This window comes from Crocuta crocuta, unplaced genomic scaffold (assembly GCF_008692635.1).
Source record: "Crocuta crocuta isolate KB4526 unplaced genomic scaffold, BGI_CrCroc_1.0 scaffold466, whole genome shotgun sequence".
In the NCBI taxonomy this organism is placed as follows: Eukaryota; Metazoa; Chordata; class Mammalia; order Carnivora; family Hyaenidae; genus Crocuta; species Crocuta crocuta.
In genome coordinates, this window is record NW_027529672.1 from 2386739 (window position 1) to 2413190 (window position 26452).

General features: G+C 43.6%; 1 protein-coding gene and 1 non-coding gene across 2 annotated transcripts in view; both read left to right on the top strand.

The window, feature by feature from the left end:
* Position 1: 1 nt before the first annotated feature.
* EDRF1 (erythroid differentiation regulatory factor 1) overlaps positions 2-26452 on the top strand; it is a gene marked incomplete at its 5' end in the record, with an annotated part of 38752 nt that continues 12301 nt past the window's right edge. Inside the window, 19 exons of the mRNA XM_077762915.1 lie at positions 2-76; positions 1255-1463; positions 3350-3416; positions 4051-4176; positions 5108-5232; positions 5486-5642; positions 8998-9099; positions 9367-9488; positions 9922-10033; positions 13642-13789; positions 13866-13974; positions 14264-14375; positions 15806-16066; positions 18126-18197; positions 18488-18638; positions 21364-21582; positions 23560-23783; positions 25947-26105; positions 26257-26406. Of these exons, the coding sequence (XP_077619041.1) occupies positions 2-76; positions 1255-1463; positions 3350-3416; positions 4051-4176; positions 5108-5232; positions 5486-5642; positions 8998-9099; positions 9367-9488; positions 9922-10033; positions 13642-13789; positions 13866-13974; positions 14264-14375; positions 15806-16066; positions 18126-18197; positions 18488-18638; positions 21364-21582; positions 23560-23783; positions 25947-26105; positions 26257-26406 (2700 nt within the window). The remainder of the gene's footprint in view (positions 77-1254; positions 1464-3349; positions 3417-4050; positions 4177-5107; positions 5233-5485; positions 5643-8997; positions 9100-9366; positions 9489-9921; positions 10034-13641; positions 13790-13865; positions 13975-14263; positions 14376-15805; positions 16067-18125; positions 18198-18487; positions 18639-21363; positions 21583-23559; positions 23784-25946; positions 26106-26256; positions 26407-26452) is intronic.
* Positions 653-725, top strand: TRNAK-UUU (transfer RNA lysine (anticodon UUU)). The gene has a single exon. It is a non-coding gene; the product is annotated as a tRNA-Lys (tRNA).

A 26452-nucleotide genomic window follows, 5' to 3' on the forward strand; every position in this document is an offset into this window, starting at 1 on the left:
TCCACCGGCCGATGCCGCTGCTCGGGGAGGGCTCAGCCTCCTGTCGCAGAGAGAATCCGAGGAATCTTCTGCACAGGTGAGTCCGCTCTGGGGCGGACCTGCAGGGAATCCGGGGACTTCGGGCCCGCTCCTCCGGGGAGCGATGTCACGGTTCTCGGCAGCTTCGGGTGGCTTCTCCGCGCCTCCTGGGCAGTCTCCCAAACGGCGTGGAAGCCCCTGTGTCTGTCGTCAGGTATTCGGGTTTTTGCTTGCAAGTCACCCCTATCACAAGCAGTTCTGACTCTCCGCTCGGTTGTAACCGAGAGGTGAGTTACACACGGTCTGTGCTCTCGACGAGCGTACGTGTAAATGTGTGGTTCCAGAGTGGGGCACAGTCATGCCAAGCTGGAGGGAAAAGAGGGTGTCGGGGGGCGGAGCTCACCGAGATGGGACCGGCATAATCCTCGAAAGGTTCAGAGCGTTTGCCGGGCCGAAAAGGGAGTGCGTGAGAGGTTCGTGAACGCGGACACTGAGCTTGCTTGGGGCTGTACGAGTCAAGAGTGTGAGGAACCCCCAGCGCCTTCCTGTGAAGTTAAAGGTTGAGAGCTATTGTGTAGTGAACTGACGAATCCATTACCAAACGTTTGCTTGCCAACACAAAGGCCCCAGGGACGCCTGGCTGGCTCAGTCGGTAGAGCAATTGACTTTTGATCTCTGGGTCTTGGGTTCAAGCCCCACGTTGGGCATTAGAGCTTACTTAAAAAAAAAAAAAAAGCCCCAGATATCTTNCTGAAACAGGCTCCAGGCTCTGAGCTGGGAGTCAGCACAGAGCCCGACGTGGGGCCTGAACCCACGAACCGCGAGATCATGACCTAAGCGAAAGTCGGACGCTTAACGGACTAAGCCACCCAGGCGCCCCACAAGTTACTTTTGTAAATATTATTGCATTGAAAATAATACGTCTTTAATAATGAGCAGAGATTTTATCAAATTTCCCATTTCTTTAATGTGGCTCTATTGACTCTCCTTGGTTTCTGCTTGTCCACTGTCTTAGCTAATAAACCATCAACCTTATATTCGTTGACTCATGTTTTCCTTTGAAATGATGCGAAAAAGAGCCATGTAAACGGGACAGTTTATGCTGGGCTCTCCTGTTGTTAGAAACATGTAGCTTGTATTCTTGTGAAGCCTGATGTGGTGGGATTTCTTTTTCTTAAAAGTGGCATTTTAAATTCCTAGTAGTGTTATTTAAGTTTCATCCAATGTGTTAATTAGGGATCAGCTTTATTTCTTGGAGGCAATGAAGTGAAGAGCCGAGCTGTGGTGAAATACTCTTCTGCCCCTCCTCGAACAGCATTTGCACGCCTGGAAGAGAAAACAGACTTGAAACTCCCACCTGCCAACTGGTTGCGAGAGAGTGCCAAGCTAGGCCCGGCAGGAACCACCATTCTTGGCAATAGTAAGAAAAGCAAGCCATTTTCAAGGTAAATACCCATCAGTGGCGTTTTTACCTTTCTCCCAGCACCCCCGCCCCTATCCATCCCCGAACCCTAATATTTGCTTTTTCAGTTTAATTGGTAATGCTCACCATCTTGGTGAGATTTCCCTTTAGAAAAAGGTTGTATTTGACTTTCAGAGTCCTCTTCCCCCTCCTAGGAGGGTTACGTAGTATGAAGACCTCAGTTGCATCTACTTTCAGAGCCGCGTCATGTTCTCAACCAAGCTCAGGTTTGGCCACTAAAATTCAATCAGCTGTTTTATTTTTAGCCAGTCTACATACCTTGTGAGTATGTGAATGCCAGGAATCAGGGGTGGTACCCTAGGAGGAAAACCCGTGACACTTCCTAGTCTGTCCTGGAGGGTTTCTCATTAAATGGTGGCGGATTGGACGGTCTGAAAAAGCCCGATGTACAAACCCAGCATGTTGGTGTGACCTACACTCTGACGCTTGCTGAGATGGTTGCTGGAAATTCTGCTGATGAGTGGCCCGGATTCTTACAGAGAAACATCTACTAACGTTCTACATACTAACATGTAGGCTTTTCAACGTGTAGGATTCTTATTTTTCCTCTCTGTGATTGAACCTAAAATCTATCCATGTAACAATACAGCAAGCGCTACAAATGCATTAATACCTCCAGTTATGGGGCAATGAGTTATGGGGCAGCTGGGTGGCTCGGGTCAGTTAAGCATTTCGCTATCTGATTTTTGGCTCAGGTTATGATCCCTTGGTTAATGGGATTGAGCCCCACCTCCGGCTCCACGGAGTTTAAGAGTCTGTGTCTCTCCCTCCCCCCTTCTGCCCTTCCATTTGCTGGATCCCTCTCTCCTTCTCTCAAAAAAAAACAAACACAAACAAACAAACAACAACCCAAAAAACCTAATGAGGTTAGTAGTTTAGAAATTATCCTAATGCCTCAGAAGGCAAGTTATATTTGCAAAATGTAGCAGTGTTACAAAACATTTATAATAGCAAAAAGTTGGAAATAGTCCAAATACCTTCCTCTAGGAGAACTTAAATTACATGTCAACACAAATATTATGAAGTGATTTAAATTTTAGTTCTGTCGATTGCGTGCAAACACTGTGCTGAGTACTTTATATGTTTATCTCCTTTAATTCTCACAACAGCCCTTTGAGGTAAATTCTGTTAACTAATTTTTACATGGGAAAACTGAAGCTTAGAAAGGTTAAGTACTTGCCAGCCTGCACGGTAAATTGTCAGCTTGCTTTGGAGTGAGACAGTCCTGGTTAAGTATTCTGAGCCTCTGCCATTTACTGAAATATGGTGACATCAGCTACTTTCCAGGCTTAGAGATAATAGATGTGCCTCACGTGGTACCTGACACAACACTTTTTTTTTCTTTTCTCCTTCTGGCTGAATTAGTGTCAGGTTCTTTTTTTGTTTGTTTTCTTTTAGAAAAGTAATACTGATTGTTTATCACACTCGAGTGCAACACACTCCTAGAGATTAAAATCCTGATAAATGTTTCTGCTTATATTTTTCTTATCTCCCCTCCTAAAAAGAATAAACGTTAAACTGTTTTCTCTTGGAGGATTTTTTTGGGATTTGTAATTACAAAAAAGAAAATAATTGTTAATTCTTTTTTCTAGATGTTTCCTATTGCTTCTAATGATCACTACTATTTTATCAAATCTAAGTTGTGATTGATTTTTAAGTCCTATCATTATTCTATGTGCCACTAAGAAGGAAAAACTATTCTACTCTAATGACCGTAGGCAGACTGATCTGAGGGGTGGATGTCAAAAGGTGGAAAATGTGTATCCTGGAAGTGATGAACTACTGTATTCTTATCAACTCTCCTTCTATATCATGAGCATGACCTTTGTGGCCTTTGTTCCCCCATAGCTTCGGAATGGCGTATGACTTTATTGACTCTGTGGGAAATGATGTGGACGTGGTCTCTGACTCTGAAGTAAGTGTCCTTATTGGGGACTGTAATTGGGGCGTTTAGGTCCGGGCTCTGTAGCACGCTCTGTTCTGTAGTCTTGAAAAATTACCGATGAAATAAGCTACAATTATCCGATTGTTGACTATCTTTTGTTAATAAAGTAACCCTCGGGCCACATCTTTTTTCAAAAAGGAGGGAGCCATGCTCCAAACACTGGCAGTGGTAATAATAGTAATGTTGGTGGTTGGATTTTTATAATAGCAATTACAGGTGATTGTAATGTTTGGGGTGATTTATATGTTACCAGTTGAGAATCAGAAATGATACTTCCAGCAAAATCTAACACTCCTTACTTGGTCAGTTTTATTTGATATGCTGAAAACCTAGGTCCTGCAAAAGTGTGACCTGTACACACTTCAGGAAATTCCTTTGTGTAAAAATAAATCTTTCCCTCTCATTTGCATTAATGTAGTATGACTGGCAAAGTGTAGGTGATTGTGTTTGTATTTAGCTCTTTGTGTCAAGTACAGTTTGTATAACCTTAGGAGAATGAAGTTTATTATGCTTTAAAACTGAGTGAAGTTAAGATTTGAAAGAGTTCAGGTTGTGCTGACGTCTTTTTTTTTTAAACGATTTTTTTTCTGTTAATTTTTTAAAGAACATAAAAAAGCTGCTGAAGATTCCCTACAGCAAGTCCCACGTGAGCATGGCCGTGCACCGCATTGGAAGGACTCTCTTACTGGACGAGTTGGATATTCAGGAACTCTTCATGAGATCGTCTCAGGTAATACTATTCTGGAAAAACAGCTGTGAGAGCATTATTTTAATCCTAGACGGGCACGGGGAATGCCATTTCAGAGGAAGGCTGAAGGGGACACGCACTTCAAAGTGGCCCAACACCTCGGCAGCTGGGAAGTAAGATATTTCACAGAATGTACAGAAGCTTCACTAAGGCAAAAATAGAAGACCGAGTGAACGAAGAAGAAATTTACTCATAACCAACAGCCAGGATTCTTGGAAGGAAAAAGGGTGAAGAAAGTTATGGGGGGAAAAAAGTGAAATTTAAGGGAATAGTTAAAGTTTTTGAAAAATCCTTTGTCTCCCTTAAAGAGATTGTCCTGGAACATGACTGCCAGGACATGTAAAACATGTTAGTTTTTCCAATAAATACATAGTTGTTGGAATTAATTGGTTTGCTGAAAGCACAGCTGCTTGAACTGTATCTTGATAAACACCTCTTCCCCACCCCCGATGTGTTGATGGTGGATACTTTTTTATGAAGTGTAACAGCAGCGTTTCAGTTTCTCAAGGCCGACTCTCCTTTGGTTTCTGTACTTGGACTGTTGGTGGTTCAGTCTATATCTGCTCAAGCTCTGGGGATGTGACCGCGAGTAAATCACCGTTGTCCCTGGCTGGCAGCTTACAGTTCTGGTGTGATAACACATGTACAGCGGTCATTTCAGTATGGTGTGCGTGTTGGGTTGGTTCCACGCACTGAGGAAGGACCACCTCTCTTCGCCGGGCTCAGGGAGAGGAGGAAGGCCCGTTTCCCAAAAGAGGTGATAGAGACTGAGTGTGGAAAGATCGTGTTTGAATGTGTGTTTAGGATGTAGTATTCAAAACATGGAACATTTCCTGTAAAACACGAGTGGGTAACAAATTATTCTGACTACAGATTTGTAATCATTTATTTATCGTTTTCTTTGGTCACTCAGACTGGTGACTGGACGTGGCTGAAAGAGTTTTATCAAAGACTCATCGATCAGAAGTGGCAGAGGAAGAAGAAGAGCAAAGAGCACTGGTATCAGAAGGCCATTCTCTCCAAGTTTCTGTATTACAGGTACCTGGCTCCTTCTTTGTTTCTACCTGCAGAGAAGGGAGATTCTGATCCGAAATTTAATCTTAAGCTCGCAAAAGGAATAATTTAAGTGTTGCACCTGTGGTACTGTTGACTTTTCCATGTCTTGTATTCATCTCTTTAATGAGATTTATGCTTGATTGGGGAATTTTGTTTTTAAAAGCTGGTAGACCGTTCCATAAAGTTAACTGTAGTAACGATGCGATGTTTTTGTTTCTGATTCCAATTTGGCCAGTATCAATGGCGATGGAGCTGCCCAGCCCGTCCCCGCTGCTGCAGAACAGCAGGAACCTTCTAGCGCAGATCAGACCACCGATTCTGACGGCGCTTCCTGGCCCGCTCCCTTTGAAATGCCTTCTTCGGTTTCTGAGGATCCCAGTGCTTCCAGTCAGGTTGGCTGGTTCTTAGATGTTCATTTGTAAACTCATTTAAGAAGACAAAAAGCAATGACCTTTTAATAAAGATAGATGTCTAGGAGTACAAAAATCCTCTCTTTTATGGCTTACAAATAATTGGAAAAATTTTTTTAGACTTTCAAAATAGAATTTTGAAAAAATATTATGAATGGCTAGATCAAATTTTTTTAATTCAAAATATTTAAACATTTTTTTACCAGCACTTAAAATCGTTTACCAGTATGTTTATCAATACCGATTATCTTCTTAGAAGTCCTAAGAGTACCATATGATCTATGGGTGTGGTATATTTTAAATTTATAGTAAATGCCTGTCGAATATTGAGACTCCTAGGCCTATTTATGATTGAATACTGACCTTCTTATCTTGTAGATTGGTAAGCCTAAAATTGCCCTTAAGATTTGCTGGATGAAGTTCCTGAGATTTAACTCCTATTGTTGTAAAGCTTTCAGAGAAGAACAGAGAATAGAATGTCTGTTTTGTCTCTTGTTTTCTGGGATTCTTCTCCTTTCTTGCATAGTCTTGGTCTTTACTGTATCTGTCGAAGAATAAGGTAACTGTGTAGATGTAAATTATGCACGTCTGTTGTTAGGAAAACATACTAACAAAGTTGAAGATAAATAGGATTTTTAGCTTGGTAAATTGTGTTTTTTCCTCTTGGTCTGTATTCTCCCATATTAAATGTTATTTGCCCAGATTGGTGCTGTCCTCACAAACTGTCGGGTTACAGGAGGCACGTACATTTAACTTGATGTGACTTTTAGTGGGTTTTAAGATCGAGAAAGCTCATTAAGCTATGTAACATATTTAAATTTTTTCCAAAGTCAGGCAAGCACTAATGAAAAGGAAGGCAGTCGTTCTTGTGCAAGTTCACCTAGTGCCGGCCTCCGGGAGGCGAGGGTGTCATGCACATGAGTAGGGTGCTGTGCACGTGAGAAGGGGCCGGGGGCTGCATGCTAGTGCGGTCCCGGGTGCCGACCTGCGTAATCATTACGCAGGTAGTTTGTTCTGTAATTAGTCATTCTACCGTCGGATTTATTTTATGCACTTTCCTGTATATGACTATTTCCCTAATGGAGTTTTTGAAAATTCATTTAGTATTCCTTGACTTCAAAACCCACACATTACAAAAGACCACATGACAGAAATAACTAATCTGCTGCCCATCTGCTCGTCTCCCAGCCTCCTCATTCTGTCTTGCCTTGTTGAAGGCTCACTGTGAAAAATCAGGGAAGCTTTTGAGATTCTGCAGACTTGAATGTGGAGGAAGTGAACTGGCATCTATTTAATGCCTCTTACAGCATGTACTTTATGCCACGTGTATCTCTGTGTGTACGTATACATCTTTTTCATCCTTGGAACTGTGTGCGTAGTAAGTGTTGATGGCATCATTTTTCAAATAAGTAAACTAAACATCCTGAGAGCAGATGTTCTCCCACGGTCACAGCTGTGAAATCTGAGCAAGGATCTAAACCCTGAGCTTTGTGACTTGAGCAACCGTAGAGCAGCACCCCACTGCATCCGTGTGCTCATGGATCCTCAGCAGTAAGGTTCTCCTGGCAATGGCGTGCTCCTGAGCAGAGCTTGCCTGCCGGAAAAGTGAGCTTTTGACAGAATAGTTGATACAGCATTACGCTGCCTAAATTTCAGATTTAGAGATTTTTGTTTGCAATATGTTACCGAGGGAATTCTTGTTCCTGAAACTAACATCGCTAGTGTGAGGCCTGTGTTAAGCAAGGATAGAGTTAAATAAGTGTCTGGGTGGCCTTGGAGCCCAACTTGCATTGAGAACATTATGACCTAGAGCCCAGACTCCCACTAAAGCTACTACCTGACCAATACAATTTGGGGATTTGTATTTGTACAATTTGTCCATAGGTTGATAAGTTGTCTGTATAAACAAAAAAGTCTTGAAGTTCTTTTGGGACTCTGGAAGGAGAATACAAGACACAGCAAAGGCAGTGAGGTTTTCCCCACTCGCGCCCCGCCCCCGCCGTGCTTGTAGTTGAGTATGCTCCCTTCCCAGGCAGATGCTGAGCCTGTGAGCACGCACATAGGTTGAGAAGTAAGAAATTGGTAGAACAAGCAGTGCAAGCGCACATGAGCGTGCCCGTCTCGGGCTCTGTTGTGGCGTGGCCAGCAAAGGCTTACAGTAATGTTGCGTGAGGCAGCTGTCCCCGGTGGTTGACATTTGAGTGGTGGACTGAGTTTACCCATTGTCAACGGTTCCTCTGCCTTAAGTTCTCTAGAATATAGTCTACAGAATGTGTTAAGAATAGTATTCCGAGAGTAAAGAAGTTGGAGAACATTGGGTTTTACAGAGGGGAAGTTGGTTTTTCCACTACAGAATCTCTTAGAGGCTTTTTTATGTCCTAAGCCTGTTACTCTCCAAAAGCAAGTACGTAGTGAGCAGCAGGCTTCAAAGCTTCCTCTGGAAATTCTTCACCGGGTATCCCAGGGACTCGTATTCTGTGAAGCACACATTAGACAGCAAAAGTAGAGGCTGTTCAGGTGATGATGTCTCCACAGTAATGAAGCTGAGGGGCTCCCGGCGGGCGCAGTCACTCCACGCAGCTGCTCTCCTCGGGTGTGCGTTCAAGCCCCATGCTGCATGGAGAGATTACTTAAAATAAAATCTTTAAAAAAAATATGGCTGAGGTTTTTAAAAAAATTTTCTTAACGTTTGTTTTTGAGAGATGGTGAGAACAGGCTGGGGTAGGGCAGAAAAAGAGGGAGACACAGTCCGAAACAGGCTTAGGCTCTGAGCTGTCAGCACCAAGCCCGACGGGCTCCAACTCACAAACTGTGAGATTACGACCTGAGCCGAAGTCGAGGCTTAACTGACTGAGCCACCCANATCCGAAACAGGCTTAGGCTCTGAGCTGTCAGCACCAAGCCCGACAGGGGCTCCAACTCACAAACTGTGAGATTACGACCTGAGCCGAAGTCGAGGCTTAACTGACTGAGCCACCCAGGTGCCCCATGTGGCTGAGGTTTCTTAAATATTTTTTAATTCAATAGAGATGGGGTGGGCTGAAAGAGGAGCAGTATTCAAATTTATCCAAAAAAGAAAAAAATGTTAGAATGTTGAAAGCTGAAAACAATTTGTAATCTTTTTTAAGATCTAATTGTTATTAGTTTATTAGAGTTGCTGTGATACTTGAGCGCTGAAGTAAGCCACCCAGCGATGAGAGTTAATGATTTGTATTAACCTTATTCACAAAATAGATTGAGGTTTATGTTTTGAATGTTTACATAATACTCTTTAAAAGTAGGCTGTTCGTAAGAAGTTATGGCAGCAGAGTCACTTGTATCCTTGCACTTTTCACAGGGAAGTGAGCCTCTTGAACCCTCATACATAGTGGGGCATGTGGCCTCAGCACCCACAGAACAAAACCTGACTACCTTATTCAATGACGGGGAGAACAGTCAGGTACGCTTTCCATGGTGTCCGAGTCGAGACACCTAATCCCCAGTCTACTTGGCCATTTAAAAACTAGTCTGAATTGGGATTTGTAGGGAAAAAAATCCACTCGATCCTAAAAACTGCTTTCTAAACATCTGTGATCTTCTAGCTTTGTGACTTTAATTTACTTTGTCTTCTTTGTCTTTTTCCAGTCTTTTTGTGAATCCTAGGGGGGAAATTCTGGATCTCTTGTTTACTGAATAATAATCTTTTCCGTTTTCTTTTAAATCAAAGGGTCTTAAAAACGACTTTGTTCGGAATATCTTATGGACATTTGAAGATATACATATGTTAGTTGGCTCCAACATGCCTATATTCGGAGGAGGCAGATACCCAGCCGTCAGCTTACGTCTCAGGTAAACCTAAATGATATTCCTTTAGAGTCTGTGTTTCATCTGCTTTCACTCAATTTCTTTGGGCATCATCACCTTTTTCTAGGTTTTTTAGTCCAGAGATGTTCGTTTTGGCCAGTGTGAATTATAACTTGGGCGTTATTAGATGTGGTGGTTAGTCTTTCGCCTCAGGTTGTGTGAGGAACACGCTGTAGGCTCACAGTCATCTGCTATTGTATGTACTTCTGCTCTTCCTGAAAACTTTTGTGGATTCCAGCTAGAAACTCAAAGCTTATGGGAAGATGTTAAGTAACACACCATGTGAGCTACCTGTGTTTATCTCATCAGAAAAGAAAGCATGTGTGGCATTTTTCATCTGGGGAGGGACAGTGGAAAAGTCTCAGATGGTTTATTGTGGAACATCGCAGCTGAGTAACATTGGAATTGTGTATTTTAGGGACAACAACAAGCCAATTAATGTGCTCACTGGAATTGACTACTGGTTGGACAACTTGATCTGCAATGTCCCGGAGCTCGTGATGTGTTTTCATGTAAACGGGATTGTACAGGTAAGTAAGATCCAGTGTGGCTTTTCTAATCTCTTAAGTGCAGAGGAGTGCAGAGAGGATCTCGCCAAATTTCCTGAGGCCCTAAAATCCTAGCTGTCTTTTCAGCAAGGAAGATTGCTGTACATAAACAAATGAGTGTTTCACATTGGAGTGGGTGATAACAGAATTCTAGATACTATAGGAGTATCACTTGACAGGCAATTCATGGAAAGGTCCTAAAGCTATGGAAACCTACATTTGTAGCCATAGAATTTTGATTTTAATGCCAGGCACTCAAAGTCGTTAATTACCAAAAGCATCTACGCAGTGGAGGCAGCTACTCAGTATTACAAATATCTACTCCGTACATGTGGAGTTTTAGGGAAAGGCTGTGGCAATAGTGTGTAAAATCCATAGCTTCTGTAGCAGATTGTCACTGAGCTGGTGCTATTTATGAGGCAGTTTATCCCCATTATTAGTGTTGGGGGAAAACCACTACCCAGAAAGGTAAAATACTAATGGGAAATCACAAGATGCAAAGAAAAAGATAGGAGACCGTCGACAATGTGTTAGAAGCGCAATACATGCACACAAGGCTGGGTGATTGGGGAAGGTGAGATCACTTCTGTTTTGATCTTGAAGAAGTGGCCTCTAACTGGATCTTGAAGGATAGCATCTCGAGAAACAAGAGATGAACGTTAAAAGGCTAATGTGAGGTGTAGGTAAATGAAGGGACTGATGATAAAGCCAGCCAGGGGATACAGGACACCAGTAACAGTAGCCAATAGAGTAGAAAGGCTGTGGTCAAATAATGGAGAGTCCTGGATGCCAAGCTAAGGAGTGTGGGCTTGGTTCCCTTAATGATCTGGAATCTGAAGACTGTGTCTGGGAGGCGAGATTTGTTGTGTTGAAATCGTAATTTGGAGACGGCACATGGGGCAGACACGGAGGACTTGGAGACGAGAAGGCTGGGGAGCCTCATGTTACTATGAGTAACACGACAGACTTCTACCGCAGAGGGAATACTAAGACTTTGATGGCGATAAGAATGGCTAGCGTTTATTGAGTGCTTGTTTTGTTCCAGATACCTTGTTAAGTGGTTTACCTGCATTACTCATTTGACCTTAGCTGCTCAAATACCATTATTCCCTTTTGATGAAGAGGGAGACTTGAGGATCAGGGAGCTCAGATTAGTCGCCCAGGGCCATGTTGCTAATAAGTAGTGATGCCAGTATTTGAACCTGTTTCTGGCTTAGGCCATGCTTTTAACCATTGTGCTCCAACCCAGTGGCCTATCAATGCACTCGCTTCAGTCCCTGGTGCATCAGGATAGATGGGATCTGTGTATCTGTTGAAGAAAGGGAAAGACAGCAAGCTTGTGTAGNACAGTAGCCAATAGAGTAGAAAGGCTGTGGTCAAATAATGGAGAGTCCTGGATGCCAAGCTAAGGAGTGTGGGCTTGGTTCCCTTAATGATCTGGAATCTGAAGACTGTGTCTGGGAGGCGAGATTTGTTGTGTTGAAATCGTAATTTGGAGACGGCACATGGGGCAGACACGGAGGACTTGGAGACAAGAAGGCTGGGGAGCCTCATGTTACTATGAGTAACACGACAGACTTCTACCGCAGAGGGAATACTAAGACTTTGATGGCGATAAGAATGGCTNTAACAGTAGCCAATAGAGTAGAAAGGCTGTGGTCAAATAGTGAAGAGTCCTGGATGCCAAGCTAAGGAGTGTGGGCTTGGTTCCCTTAATGATCTGGAATCTGAAGACTGTGTCTGGGAGGCGAGATTTGTTGTGTTGAAATCGTAATTTGGAGACGGCACATGGGGCAGACACGGAGGACTTGGAGACAAGAAGGCTGGGGAGCCTCATGTTACTATGAGTAACACGACGGACTTCTACCGCAGAGGGAATACTAAGACTTTGATGGCGATAAGAATGGCTAGCGTTTATTGAGTGCTTGTTTTGTTCCAGATACCTTGTTAAGTGGTTTACCTGCATTACTCATTTGACCTTAGCTGCTCAAATACCATTATTCCCTTTTGATGAAGAGGGAGACTTGAGGATCAGGGAGCTCAGATTAGTCGCCCAGGGCCATGTTGCTAATAAGTAGTGATGCCAGTATTTGAACCTGTTTCTGGCTTAGGCCTTGCTTTTAACCATTGTGCTCCAACCCAGTGGCTTATCAACGCACTCGCTTCAGTCCCTGGTGCATCAGGATAGATGGGATCTGTGTATCTGTTGAAGAAAGGGAAAGACAGCAAGCTTGTGTAGGATTCTGATCTGCAGCCTTGGTTGGGAAACCCCGAACCGTACCCTGAGAGGCTGTGGCAGGAGGGGGAGGTGTGCATCTTAGAGGGACTCCCAGGGCTCAGGGACTGAACTGGTGGTGGTGTCCTTGCCTGAGATGAGACACTGAATTGGTTTAGGCGAGGAAGGGGTTCTGTCTTTAATCGTGGGTTCAGTTTGAGGAAGGCCTCAAAATGTCCGTAGTAGCCGGCGTTAAAGACTACGGGGCCGGGGAGGGAGCCTGAGGTGCCCTCTGCTGGACGCTGTTGAACTTCATCACTGCGGGAGTCTCTTCAGCTCCAATGTTGGAGTCTTTCCCCCTGTGGGTGAAAGGAGGGGGGGCATTCAGAAGGAATGAGAGCCCAATAGCGCCATGTAAAATCCAGGAGAAGAGTGTTTTAAGGAAGGAAGTTACCACTTGGGGCAGCAGGTGAATAAGAAGGATGAAAATCAACCTTAGGAGACTGGTCCTGTTTTCCAATTGCTTTGGAATTGGAGTCTTCATAAAACGTGGTAAGAGGCATTTAGGGAAGTGTGAACAGAAGAGAAACTAGAAAAAAAAATACGGAGATACTTTAAAAGTAGTGGTAGTAGGCGCACCTGTGGGGCTTAGTTGGTTGAGTGTCCGACCTCGGCTCTGGTCATGATCTCCTGGTTCATGGGTTCAAGCCCCACGTGGGCTCTGTGCTGACAGCCAGCTCAGGGCCTGGAGCTTGCTTCAGATTCTGTGTCTCCCTCTCTCTCTCTCTGACTCTCCCCTGCTCATGCTGTCTCTCTCTCTCTCTCAACTCAGAAATAAATAAAGCATTAAAAAATTTAAAAAAGTAGTGGTGGTAGCATCCGTGCAGCCTTTACTGTTACTGCTGCCTCCTGGCCCCGCCTCCCTTTCTGTAAAGGAGTAGGGTCTGTAGCCCCAGGGAAGGGTACTGTTTACTGGGGAGACTGGCCCGGTGAATCTAGTGTCTGGGGGAAGAGCTTGCTGGGTAAAGTTGGGCTTCATCTACCCTCCTCCCCAGTGAAAGCCACTAGGTGGAACAGAAGAAAGTGTATGCTCTGAGCTGTTCTACGAGAACACGAATAGGATCCTGCCTAAATCTGTGGTTCTAAATTGGTGGTTCTCCCTTGAGACCTGCGCCTGCGGTAAGCAGACAGCCTTGCCGACGGGTGGCTCCGATTCCTTCGGCACTGCTGGAGCAGTAAAATGATGGAAAACCAGCAGTTGAAATTCTTCCAGGCCGCATAGATCTGATTGCAGGATCTATGTATTTGGCTCTTTTTTAATAAGAGGAGTGTTGCTGCTTAGGTTTTCTCTGAAAACGTGTTCTGTGTTTTACAGAAGTATGAAATGATAAAAACAGAAGAGATTCCCAATTTGGAAAACTCTAACTTTTCTACGAAGGTCATAAAAGACATTGCACAGAATATTTTATCGTTTCTGAAATCTAATTGTACCAAAGAAGGACATACCTATTGGCTGTTTAAAGGTAAACTCATTCTTGAATGAACTGTAATAGTTGATCTGAGTGACCCTGGCAAATTGAGCTCTGTTTTCCTTTTCAGCAAGTGGCAGTGATATAGTGAAGCTCTATGATCTCACTACTCTTTGTGAAGAAACTGAGGACAAGTACCAAAATCCGTTCACCATGCCAGTGGCTATTCTCTTATATAAGTGAGTGCTGGAAGCGGTAGACTGACTTAAAATTTTAAAGTGTACAGTATCCAGGTTAAATCTTTTAAAATACCTTTTAGGTTTTTGTGGCTTAAGAGACAAAGTACATGTATACGTTTACAGACTCTACTACAGCCAACTTGTAGGGGGGGAACATGCCGTGGTTAAAAGATACAGTAATGGTTTCTTGTCTCCCGTGTTCTATTGGAAGGTAGGAGGAGTATGCTTCTACTTGAGTCTTGCAGAGAATGAGGAGTGGGGTGTAAAATTGACATAAATGTTTTTTTAGGGTTGCTTGCAACATGATGATGAAGAAGAATCAAAATAAGAAACACTACGGGACGATTAGAACGTTGCTTCTTAATTGTGTTAAATTGTTGGACAAGAGCAGACATCCTCAAGTAAGATCACATCTACATGTTCTTTAAAGATCCTCTGGCATGCTGATAGAGAGGTGTTGCCTACGCATTAAAACCGGGTTACGCAGGGTCTGAACTGTCCCCTATGGGAGCCGGTAATCGCATGTGGGTGCTGAGCACTGAAATGTGCTTCATCTGGATCGAGGCGAGTTTCAAGTGTAAAATACACAGTGAATTTTGTGGGTTGTGTGTACACGTTGCATGTTGAAATGATAATTTGTGTAATTGAACAAATGTATTAAAACTTCACCAGATTTTACTTTTTATAATGTAGCCACTAGAAATTTGAAACTTCCATTTGTGCATGGCTCCCATTACATTTCTCTTGGGTAGCACTGCTGTAGAAACTCCTGTAATTTTAACGGAGTAAAGCTGTTTTTTCCTTTTGTCTTCTCACTTCCAGAAGGGAGAAAAACTCTTTTACAGTATCTTTTAAAAGGTCCATTTACACAAATGGACCTTGTTATCACTTTGTATACATTGGGTTCACGCTCTGTACTTAAATATACCAAGCATCTCTTACAGTAGGTCTTTCAGTCATGTGTCCCACAGTGTCCCACCACTGGGAATCTGACCGCTGCCTTTTGGTGTGTTGCTCGTTGTATCCCATTTAAACTGGAGAAGTTATGTCACATTTGCAATTTTTTAAAGATCTAAGTTAATTTTATTTGTAGCCACATCCAGTTTGAATATAAAAGTTTAGCCTAGGCACTAAACCAAGAGAAAACTTTTTTTGAAGAAAAATGGCAAAATAATTTCTGACTTAAATATTGCTGATGGAGGTGGTGATGTTTTGTGGAAATTGAATAGTTTATGTGAAATTTGGAAAATGGTGTTAAAGTTACTGAACGTGATCAAGAATTACTTAATTCTTGATAATAGATAATAGAGCGGAATAAATGAACAGTGATACGTAAATGCTTATTTTAAGTCCGCTTATTTATTAAAATAAATGCTTATTTTAGAAGTCAGAATGGACTTTTCCTTCATTAAGCTAGTGGAGGTTCCCCCCCAGAACCAAGGATCACGTAACAAATAGTATTTGTTGCTTATTAAAACTGTATTAACTCATAGCTTGTAGAGAGAAATTCTGGTTTCTCAGTAAATGTGGCATGTTCTCTTGCTAATATTTTTAGTTATGACACTCTACACGTGAAAACTTTTGTCACCAGTTGCCACCTTTTTGTAAGAGCAGGCTGGGGATGGAGTAATTTTCAGGAAACCTACCAACCGATGAAGATTTTGTGGAGAACCTTCAGAGTATTGATAACTTTGACTAGGGAACAGTTTTGTGTGGAAAAAGCCTGTTGCAGACCTCCAGAAATTTGTTAGTACAGTAGTAAGATTCATTCTGCCTTAGAATGCTCAGTTTTGATGACAATCACACGGATTTCTTTTTTCTTTTTTATAAGATTATTGCTTCAGCCAATTACATGCTTTCAGAACTTTTTCAATTAGATGAACCTAAAAAGGAAGAAAGTTCAGAATCTCCTTTAAATGAAAATTCTGATGAAAGTTACAGTGAAGAGGAGGAAGAGATGCCAGACAGTGATGAAAACGGATCCTATAGCACCGGTTCTGATCCGTCTGATGATAACAAAGCTGTGGCTATTATTAAGTCTGTGGGAGAATTGTCAGTTCCAGAAAAATACAAATCCATTCATCAAATCCGAGTAAGCATTTTTGTTTAAGTTCTATCAGTGGAAAAACAAGCAGTGGTTAATTGAATACAGTTAGTCTCTCAAAAGATGGCATTGCTTCGGTGGATCCTTTATGGTCCAGCGTCAGACTTGTAATCATTAGTTTTTTGAATACTTAAACGTAGTTTAAAATTGCCCCAGGGTAACTGATCCACATGCAAACCGATGGTGGGCGATGTGCAGGTCACACATCAGTGTATTAATGTTTAAGTAGGAGATTTTCCCTTGCAGTGACCAGCTCGTCGTCATGTCTCCCCACTGAGGTCTTTGTTCAGTTTCTGGGTTGCTGGGAAACAGTGTATAGATTGCTTGGTGAATCTAGAATGAGAGTAGGTAAGAGGTGGTTCGTTGGTCCATTTGTGAGGAAGCTGGTACCTTATCCCAGGGCTAGAGGACAGGACTTTTTCAGTGACTGGGCCATGTCAGCTAGATTGAACATCTCTGTCTGTCCATGCCAGATAGACCCTGACAATTTCCCCCCTTTGATTTCTGGTGACATGGATTGCATCGACTATTCTAGCATCGGTCTTTCTCCAGACATTAGAATGAAGTTTCCGTTTTCTGAATTCTAACTACCTTCCAGTCTACTCTGTGATCAGATCGAAGTCAGCCTTAAAAGACCCTGCCTAGTCCCTGAACTGAAACCTGGTCATATTTACAGATCATCTTTTACTGTAAGCTCTGAGCTTAACTTTCAGATGGAAACTGTATATCCAAGGTTTTTAGAGGACCTCACTGTCACTATAAAACATTGCCTGTCTTTCTTACTCTTCCTACACCTTCCCTCTCATTTACCTTAGCCCCCCTGCCCTTCTTCCTGCCTCAGGTTCATCAAGATCGTGCCCATATGAGGCATCTGCCATTGCTTGTGCTCAGCACGTCCCAGAAGGTTTCGTGCTTGCCTTTTTCTCAGCCTTAAGTCCTGATGGAAATGTCACTCCTTTCGGAGACCTTCCCTGACCACGCTAGCCAAACCATGCTGTATTTTTCTCTTTCACGGAGATGATAATCTGTACCTGAAGTTTGTGTTTGTTTACTTTGACTGAAAGAGAAGCTCCCTGTAGGTGGGGCCATTCTTGTATCTTCGTGTCTAGAGCACCTAACGGGTGCTCCGTAAACATTTGACGAAATGACTACAGGAAAAGTTACTCCCTGTCCCTCTGAGTTTTAGCGCACATTCACGGTGGAATTGGAAAAGGTTTCTGATCATAACAGAATTTTTGCAATCAATGATTTTGTGTATTTGAGGGACTATATTGGAGGATCCTGGATTTATGGGAGGAAAGTAGATGATCATTAAAGACGTGGTGGTATGTTAGTTGACAGGTTTTTACAGAGACTGTGATTTTTATCTCTATCAAAAACTACAGTCCTAGTATTCATATAAACATGTCTTTCATGAGCCTTCCTATAAAATGTACTGTTTGAAGTACAGTCAACATGGCTCCCGCACCTCCCTTTCGGCCTCCTGTGTCCTTGGACAGATTATTTAGCATCCGTGTGCGCTATGAATTGAGAATGGTTCTCGCCTTGCTGGACTCCCCAAAACTGAAATGCTTCGTGGAGGCCATTACACATGGTGTCCCTAGTAGATGTCGTTAACTGGTTCTGCTCCTAATTAGGCATGTACATTCTACAGTGAGACAACTGGTGATCCTTGTTAACCCACTGTGAAATTGATGATCCCGTTAACTGTGTGTCGCCAAGTATCCGTTAAACCGCCCTCTTAGATTAGGTACACATTTATCTAAAACCTTGCTCCTGTTCTTTTTTTGTCATAATGGAATTTTTAAAACTTTAAGAATTGAGAGTAACATATACTTCGGAAGAAATTTTCATCAGGCCAAGTTTTTGTTGATGCTTCTATCAATTTAATCTGCAGTTAAAGCAGCACGTTCCCTCACGAAGTTGAATCCATAAGCGAATCTTGGAATTATTGACGTGTAGAGTTTTAGTAATTCCCAGGATTCGAGAGCTGTGGATTTTGTCTTGGGGGCGGCCTGTTAATCACTTCAAATGTTTGTTTCTGAAGCCCAGTTGCACGTTTCCGGTTTGCCATGACACCGAGGAGCGCTGCAGACTTGTGCTCAGCTATGTTCTGGAGGTAGGTCTTGATTTGGTCGTCTCTGTTTCAGTGACCTTGTATTTGGTGTGCTGTACATAGCACTTGTTTGTTGGTGATTAAATGTTGCTCTGAAGGATCTTCTGCTGTGAGGTTTTTTTTTTCCACTTTAAGCATAAACAGAAAATTAGTTTTTCTCAACAATTTCAAGTAAAATGTAGTTTTTAAAAGTCTATTTTCAAAATAAAATTTTCCTAAATGTGTTCGGTGCCTTATATTTAATTCCTAGTTCTTCAGTTAGGTGTATAGTAACGGGTTCTCCTTGTTTAAAGGGGCTAAAATCTGTGGATAGCAGCATTAAAAAAGAAAGCGACCTTCCTGCAGCTGACCCCAACACCCCAATCCCATTAAAATATGAAGATGAATCCACAAGAGGGGGCCCTGAGGGTCTGGAGAAGCAGATGGCCTTGTTTTTGGACAAAAGTAAGTTGAATTGATGTGCAAATAAGGACTTTTCTATAGAAGAGTGTACTGGTCCTTTCTCCACAGCAGACTTCTGTCAGTTAAGGCGTTCATTGTAGGGAATTCAGGAAAAGGATACCATGTGAATGGAGGGTAGGGGGAAGTATCTTTTTGTTCAAACGATAAAACAAAGGATAATTTTGATCCTTTATAGATATTCCTAATAAGTTCCACTGCTTCCAGTTCCCTGTGGTGCCGAGCTGATGCCGTGGGCCCAGTAGGGTTCTCCTAAGAAACGACTGCAGCTGAGGGTTTAAGAGCAGACTTAGGAACCTGCCTGCCTGGCTTCAAGTCTTGGCTGTGTTAGGGCACGTTTCACTTCTTTGAGCCTTGTTGTCTCTCGAGATGGAGACTGTGGTGCCCACTTTAAAGGTTTTATATGCATCAGACGAATTAGTTTGTTTGAAGCGCTTAGAGTGGTGGCGCACATAAGCCCATAAAACCGTCGGCTGTTGTTCCCTTGTGGTCCTTGAGGAAACTAGAAAGGTCACTTACAGTGTCTGGTTGGTTCCTCAGGAAAGTCAGTTCATGAAGAATGTGTGGGCTTTTTAAAAGTCCGTTTCGTTTAAAAAGTGTTTTGGAAGCCTGTGTGTTTGAAATACCGCGTGCTTTCCTCACTTCACTTCTCTTCACGAGCATAAGTTGTGTGTGAGGAAGCGAACTTACTTCCCCAGCACTGCTGCAGTGCTTGCTATGCTCCAGGCTTGCGCCCCTGTGCAGTGAGGACACCAGGGCTTGAGCCATCGCTGCCTTTTTTATGGTATTTTTTGTTGTTTTGAAATCTTTTCTTCCTTCCTCCCCAACTCAGCTGTTGAAAATCAAGCTGTCGATGTTCAAGATCTTCATGCTCCCCTCTGTCTCTAGTCAGAATTGATTTCCTTACCACTTTGTCCTAGAGCCCTTTTTTTTTTTTAACGTTTTATTTATTTCTAGGAGAGAGAGAGAGACCGCATGAGCAGGGGAGGGTCAGAGAGAGAGGGAGTCACAGACTGAAACAGGCTCCAGGCTCTGAGCCGGCAGTCAGCACAGAGCCCGATGCGGGGCCCGAACCCACGAACCGCGAGATCATGACCTAAGCGAAAGTCGGACGCTTAACCGACTAAGCCACCCAGGCGCCCCTGTCCTAGAGCTCTTAATTTGTCTTCCATAGTTGTGCCGAACGGTTTTATGCACGTACACCAAAATAGTTGTGAACAAAAATTCTGTCGTCTTCATCTCTGGTGTTCTCACAATACCTCAGGTGCAGAAAATGCCTACGGTAGCAGAGGAGAGAGAAATCCGTGCATAAATAAGACCATAATAGAGATTGTACCTGCATTGCTTTCAAAAAGACTTGCGTTGTTGCTGACCAAAAAAAGACATCTTGAGGCTGAGAGATTGGGAAGGGAGGATTCCCACAGCATTTTGTTCTTATCTGTGTACTTGGACGTACTGGATTTTGCCGTGGTTCGTGTTAGCAGCCTGTCTCCACCTTTGCTCTGTGAGATCTTCAGGCNAACGGTTTTATGCACGTACACCAAAATAGTTGTGAACAGAAATTCTGTCGTCTTCATCTCTGGTGTTCTCACAATACCTCAGGTGCAGAAAATGCCTACAGTAGCAGAGGAGAGAGAAATCCGTGCATAAATAAGACTATAATAGAGATTGTACCTGCATTGCTTTCGAAAANAGTGAATGAGTTCCCTTCTGAATGGTTTCTGGGGGCTCAGAGAGAACTTTTTAAACCTAGTTCTTAGCTGACCATCTTAGCGAATGAATTCCTTTGCTGTGGAGTTGACAGACTTTAAAACTGGGAGAGCAGAGAAGTCCTAGTGACTGTGTCCTGCCTCTCGGGGCCGCTGTCCGCACACCCGGTCCGGGCGGCGCGCGAGCGAGCACATGGGTCTGTGTGCATACCATGGAGTCGTCGCCTTGTGCTCTTAAAATGTTCATAACTTGATAATCCACCTCCCCCAAACTTTAGACATTGGGTATCTAGAGAAGTACATTGGGGAGAACTGGAGTATTTTTCTGCCCCCCTCGCCCCCCGTTTCTTCCCCTACTTTCCTTCTGAGTTTCTCAGATGATTTTATTTTCAGACCCTGAGAAAATCTTCAGTGTGTTTTTACCACTCCCATCAAACTAATTCCATTTAAAACACCGTTGTGAGAGGTACGTTCTCTCCTATGTTCCAGTGTTAACAGCAGTGGTGCGCCCTTTTCTCCCCCCTTGGATTTTGGGCCCGGCACCTCCATCCGCTCCAGCCCCGCTACATGGCATGTTTAAGCCTTGGAGGGCTTAGCGAGCAGCTTCTTCAGTGAGTTAAACTGACGTCGCAGGCCATGATGTACCTGAATAGCCTCTGGTAGCAAACAGAGCTTTATTTCAAGAACTGTTTCCATTGATTAAAAAGAAGAAAAAATTTACTGTGTATCCATGAACAGTTTGAGGCCTTTGCCAATAAGCAGGTATACTTGGTAAAATCCAGGTCATGGGAAGTTTTCGGTATTTTTAGTCAGGAAAATAATTCTTTATTCAAACATTAATATCCCAGGAAAATGTAGTTTTCTAAGTAAGTTGAAGGTTCTTTAAAAGGTTTGTACCATATTAGATTTATGGTCTTAAAACTAGGAGCTTTACGTAGATGGTAAGGAAGAAGGGCTCATGTGACTCATGGTGATATTTCCTTTTTTTTTTTTTTTTTAAGGATTTGCATGGGCAACTGATCTGTCTACAGACTTAGAGAGTCAGCTTTCAGTTAGTTGTAAATGTTACGAAGCTGCTAATGAAATCTTGCAGTTTAGTGACTTAAAAAGCCAAAACCCAGAACACTACGTACAGGTGTTGAAGAGAATGGGTAATATTAGAAATGAGATCGGCGTGTTCTACATGAACCAGGCTGCTGCGCTGCAGAGTGAGCGAGCAGGTGAGTGTCTCTCCCCAGTGCCCCCCTGTGTTGCCTCTTCTGTTAGAAAATCCTGCTGGGTATGATTTGGGCAAAGGATTGTGGCATGGGAGTTTATGCATAAAGGAGTGCTGTGTCAAAGAATCTTCTATTCTCAAGTTCTCGAGAGCTAAACAAAAACATGGCCCTTTGAGAGTCCTCATTTCAGGGTCGTCCATTCTTCGTCTTATCCGTTCAAAAGTGAAGGGCACAATCAGCCTGAGCTGGCTCTCTGCTGGAATTGTAACTGACAGAAACCTAGTTCTCTTTCATGTCAGGAAGCCAGATAGAAAGGTGACTCTCTGGAAAATGCCAGAAGCACAGATGCAGCCCAGAAGAGTGGGGAGAGAGGTTTGTTGAAGGTGTGGGGTTCTTGGAGGGCTTTCAGGGAAGAAGGTGTCGTTTGAGCAGATTGGAACATGATAGGATGCCCGCAGGCAGGTAGGGAGAGGGGTACTGGCCCGACTGAGCAGACAGCCTTGACCAGGAGCCGGGGATGCACTGCACGACCCAGTGGATGGTGAGAGTAACAGCACGTGGCCTTGTGCAATTCAGGCCGAGGAGGGTGGATTTGGCTGGGCCGGTATCAGGTTTGAGATCCCAGGGGACGTGTGAGTGGAAGGCCTGGCTCAGTAGAAACCTGGACTTAGACAGGCAGAGAAGGACAAATATCATATGTTTGCACGTATAGGAGGATTAGGAGGAACTTGACGGAGGAACAAGGGGGAGAAGAAGGGGGGAAATGGTGGGGGAAAGGGAGAGAGGCAAACCATGAGAGACTCTTGAATGCTGACAAAAACTGAGGACTGATGGATGTGGGGGGGAGGGGGGTGATGGGCATGGAGGAGGACACTTGTGGGGATGAGCACTGGGTGTTATGTGGAAACTAATTTGACAATAAACTATTTCTAAAAAATAAAGTTATAAAGGAAAAAAAAAAACCTGGACTTAGAGCTGTTTGGGTCAGCAAGACAGACGTTGGGGAGTCACTCAAATGATGGGGGGGGGTAGTTGGAGCCATGAGAATGATGGGAATGTAAAGACTGGACCTGGTGTGAGGAGGCAGAGGGCTCAGAGAAATGAGGACAGCAGGTGTTCTGTAAGAGTGTGTGTGTGGTCTGTGGACTCTAGCACTAGGGATACAAAGAGTTTGTGCTTTTTAAAATGTTTTCTTACTGAAATGTTTGTGTGGCTCAGTTGGTTAAGCATCTAACTCGTGATTTCGGCTCAGGCTATGATCTGGTTCGTGAGATGGAGCCCTGCATCGCGAGCCTGCTTGGGGTTCTCTCTGACTGCCCCTCCCCATACTTGTACTTTCAAAAACACTTAAAAAAATTAGTGTGGTTATNGAAATAGGCTCCAGGCTCTGAGCTGGCAGTCAGCACAGAGAGAAAGGGAAAGAATCTTCCGCAAGCTCCCAAGTGTCCGTGCAGAGCCCAGCACAGGGCTCCTCCCACGAGCTGTGAGATCATGACCTGCACTGAAATGAACAGTCGGACACTTGGGGCGCCTGGGTGGCTCAGTCGGTTAAGCGTCCGACTTCAGCTCAGGTCATGATCTCACAGTTCGTGGGTTTGAGCCCCACATCGGTCTCCTTGCTGACAGCTCAGAGCCTGGGGCCTGCTTCGGGTTCTGTTTCCCTCTCCCTCTGCCCCTCCCCTGCTTATGTGCTGTCTTTGTCTCTCAGTAATAAGTAAACATTAAAAAAAAAAAAAGGACACTTAACTGCTGGAGCTACCCGGGAGCCCATATGTATATTTTTTTTATTGAGAAATAAGAACCTGTGCTTTTGAGGTGTGTCTGGAGGAGGCAGTTGGTGAGGGAGCACGCAGCACGTAGTCAGAATCCGTGGGCCACGCTTCCTTAGCTGTCCTCCCCTCCTCCCCTCCTCCCTCCCTGGGGCACATGTGTTTACACTGATGTCTGCTTACGTGTGGCTTTCATTCCTTTTTTGTCAAGTGAGCAAGAGCGTGTCTACTGCGGAGCAACAGCTGTGGAAAAAAAGCTTTTCTTGTTTTGAGAAAGGAATTCACAACTTTGAGTCAATTGATGATGCTACAAACGCTGCCCTTCTGTTGTGTAACACGGGGAGGCTCATGCGAATTTGTGCGCAGGCGCACTGCGGTGCTGGTGATGAATTTAAGCGCGAGTTTTCTCCGGAAGAAGGCTTATATTATAATAAGGTAACACGCTTGCTTACACGTTGCCCTGGCTCCAGGAAAATCCCATAAATCTACTGAGAGCTGTGGCAATGGTGTGTGAGGAGACGGTTACAACACTTAGAAACCGGCCCTAGAGGGGCGCCTGGGTGGCTCAGTTGGTGAAGCATCCGACTTCGGCTCAGGTCATGATCTCGAGGTCCATGGGTTCGAGCCCCGCGTCGGGCTCTGTGCTGACAGCTCAGAGCCTGGAGCCTATTTCAGATTCTCTGTCTTCCTCTCTCTCTGACCCTCCCCTACTCACGCTGCTTCTTTCTCTCTCTCTCAGAAATAAATAAAACATTAAAAAAAAAATTAAAAAAAAAAAACGGCCCTATAACATGGAGAATTTAGTATCGGAGCTGGCATGTTGCAGTCATTGGTGGGTTGTGTTGGTGTAACCAGAGAAGATGTGAGGCAGCAGGCAGAGTGCAGGCTGACGTGAAGGGAAACTGGGAAGGTGCCAGGAGGAAATGGTGGAAGAGCCTTATGCGAGGAGATGCGACAGGATTTGCCTCACATGACACGATAAGCAGGAAGCACAGAGTAGACGGTGGACCCATGTAAATGTGTAGAAAGACTGGTTTTTAAATGCATAACAAACAGGAAGCACACCACAGTTGAGAAAATATTTATAACATGACAGACCAGAGGTTAATAAATCCTTCATATATAAAGAAGAGTAAAGAACCATTGAAAATAGGGGCGCCTGACTGGCTAAGTCAGTGAAGCACAGAACTCTTTTTTTTTTTCTTTGTTTGTTTTGTTTGTTTTTTTTACAAATAGTTTATTGTCAAATTGGTTTCCATATAACACCCAGTGCTCATCCCCACAAGTGCCCTCCTCCATGCCCATCTCTTTCCCCTCCCCCCCACACCCATCAGTCCTCAGTTTGTTTCTCAGCAGTCAAGAGGCTCTCATGGTTTGCCTCTTTCCCTCTCCCCCACCATTTCCCCCCTTCTTCTCCCCCACGGTCCTCCGTTAAGTTCCTCCTAATCCTCCTATACGTAAAGCACACAACTCTTGATGTTGGAGCGAGTTCAAGCCCCACACTGGGTATGGTGCTTGCTTGCTTCAAGAATAAAATAATCATTGAAAATAAACTGCCCCAGTAGAAAAAGGCAAATAATCTTGAACAGAAAATTGATACACGTTAAAAAGTGGTTAAAATGTAAGAAATTTCAAATTTTTAATTTTATGAAGTTTAAAAATTGAGTTTTTTCTGTCTGTCAAATTACTCGTATTTTTGGGCACGCAGAAGCATCCAGTGTAGGAGACGGGAAGGACCAGGAGCGCTCCCCTAGCAAGTACTTCAGAGCTCCCCGAGCACGCTAGTGAAGGACGTTCACGGCACGGGAAGTTGTAAAGTGAAAGTGACCTTGTTTCAGTTTTTCTTTTTCCACTTCACAGATACATAGAAAAAAGTCAATAGTTACAAGAAATGTAGAAATTATTACCGGGTGATGGAATTAAATGCGATTTTTATTTGCTTGAATATTACGTAATGACCATGCTTTTCGGGCAGGGGATGAGTGAGGGTAGGGGATTGCGGCTTTTTACAGTCAGATCAGCAATTTTTTATCCTTAGACTCGTCTAGTTGTTTTCTAGTTTACTAGTTATACATTTTCATTTGAGAAGGAGAAAAACCATGGGCACCTGAGTGGCTCAGTTGGCTGAGTGTCCGACTTCAGCTTAGGTCATGATCTCTTGGTTGAGAGTTTGAGCCCTGCACAAGGCTCTGCTGACAGCTCAGAGCCTCGAGCCTGCTTCAGATTCTGGGTCTTGCTCTCTCTCTGCCCCTCCCCACTCTGTCTCTGTCTCTCTTTCTCTCAAAAATAACGTTAAAAAATAAAGAAAAACCAAAGGAAGTAAATGCATCCTCCAGCACGAACAAAAGTCAGAAAGTACTAAGGCTTATGATGGACTTGCCATGGAAATGTGGAGTGGCGTGTGGCCAGCCACTTTAAGTAGCTTTTCTTCATTGAAACCGTTTACGAGATCGTTTTTTCCTTTCATAATATTGCCCTTCTATAAACTGTCCCCAAATCAACTCAACATCTGGGTGATATATAAAGGGTGTTTTATTCTGATACGCTGTTGGCATAGATTTAAACCGATTGAAGACCGTGTCCTTCCCTCCCGCACAGGCTGTTGATTACTATTTGAAAGCTCTGAGGTCACTGGGAACGCGAGACATACACCCAGCTGTTTGGGATTCGGTGAATTGGGAGTTGTCCACTACGTATTTCACTATGGCGACGCTGCAGCAGGACTATGCTCCGCTCTCTAGAAAAGCTCAGGAGCAGGTAATAGTACCTGCTGGCCTATGAAAGAAGTCTTCAACTTTAAGCTTTTAATGGATATAAAACATTGTTTCCTTAACAAGCAGTATTTAAGTACTTTTATTTAAGATTATAGGCCTGTCATTTTTTTCCTCCTCCCTCTTAAAAAAAACAGATTGAGAAAGAAGTCAGCGAGGCTATGATGAAGTCCCTGAAACACTGTGATGTGGACTCCGTGTCTGCTCGCCAGCCACTTTGTCAGTACCGCGCAGCAACCATCCATCACAGGCTGGCGTCCATGTACCACAGTTGTCTGAGAAACCAGGTACTGCCACTCCAACTTCAGTTCAATGCCAAGTCCGTTGAAAAGT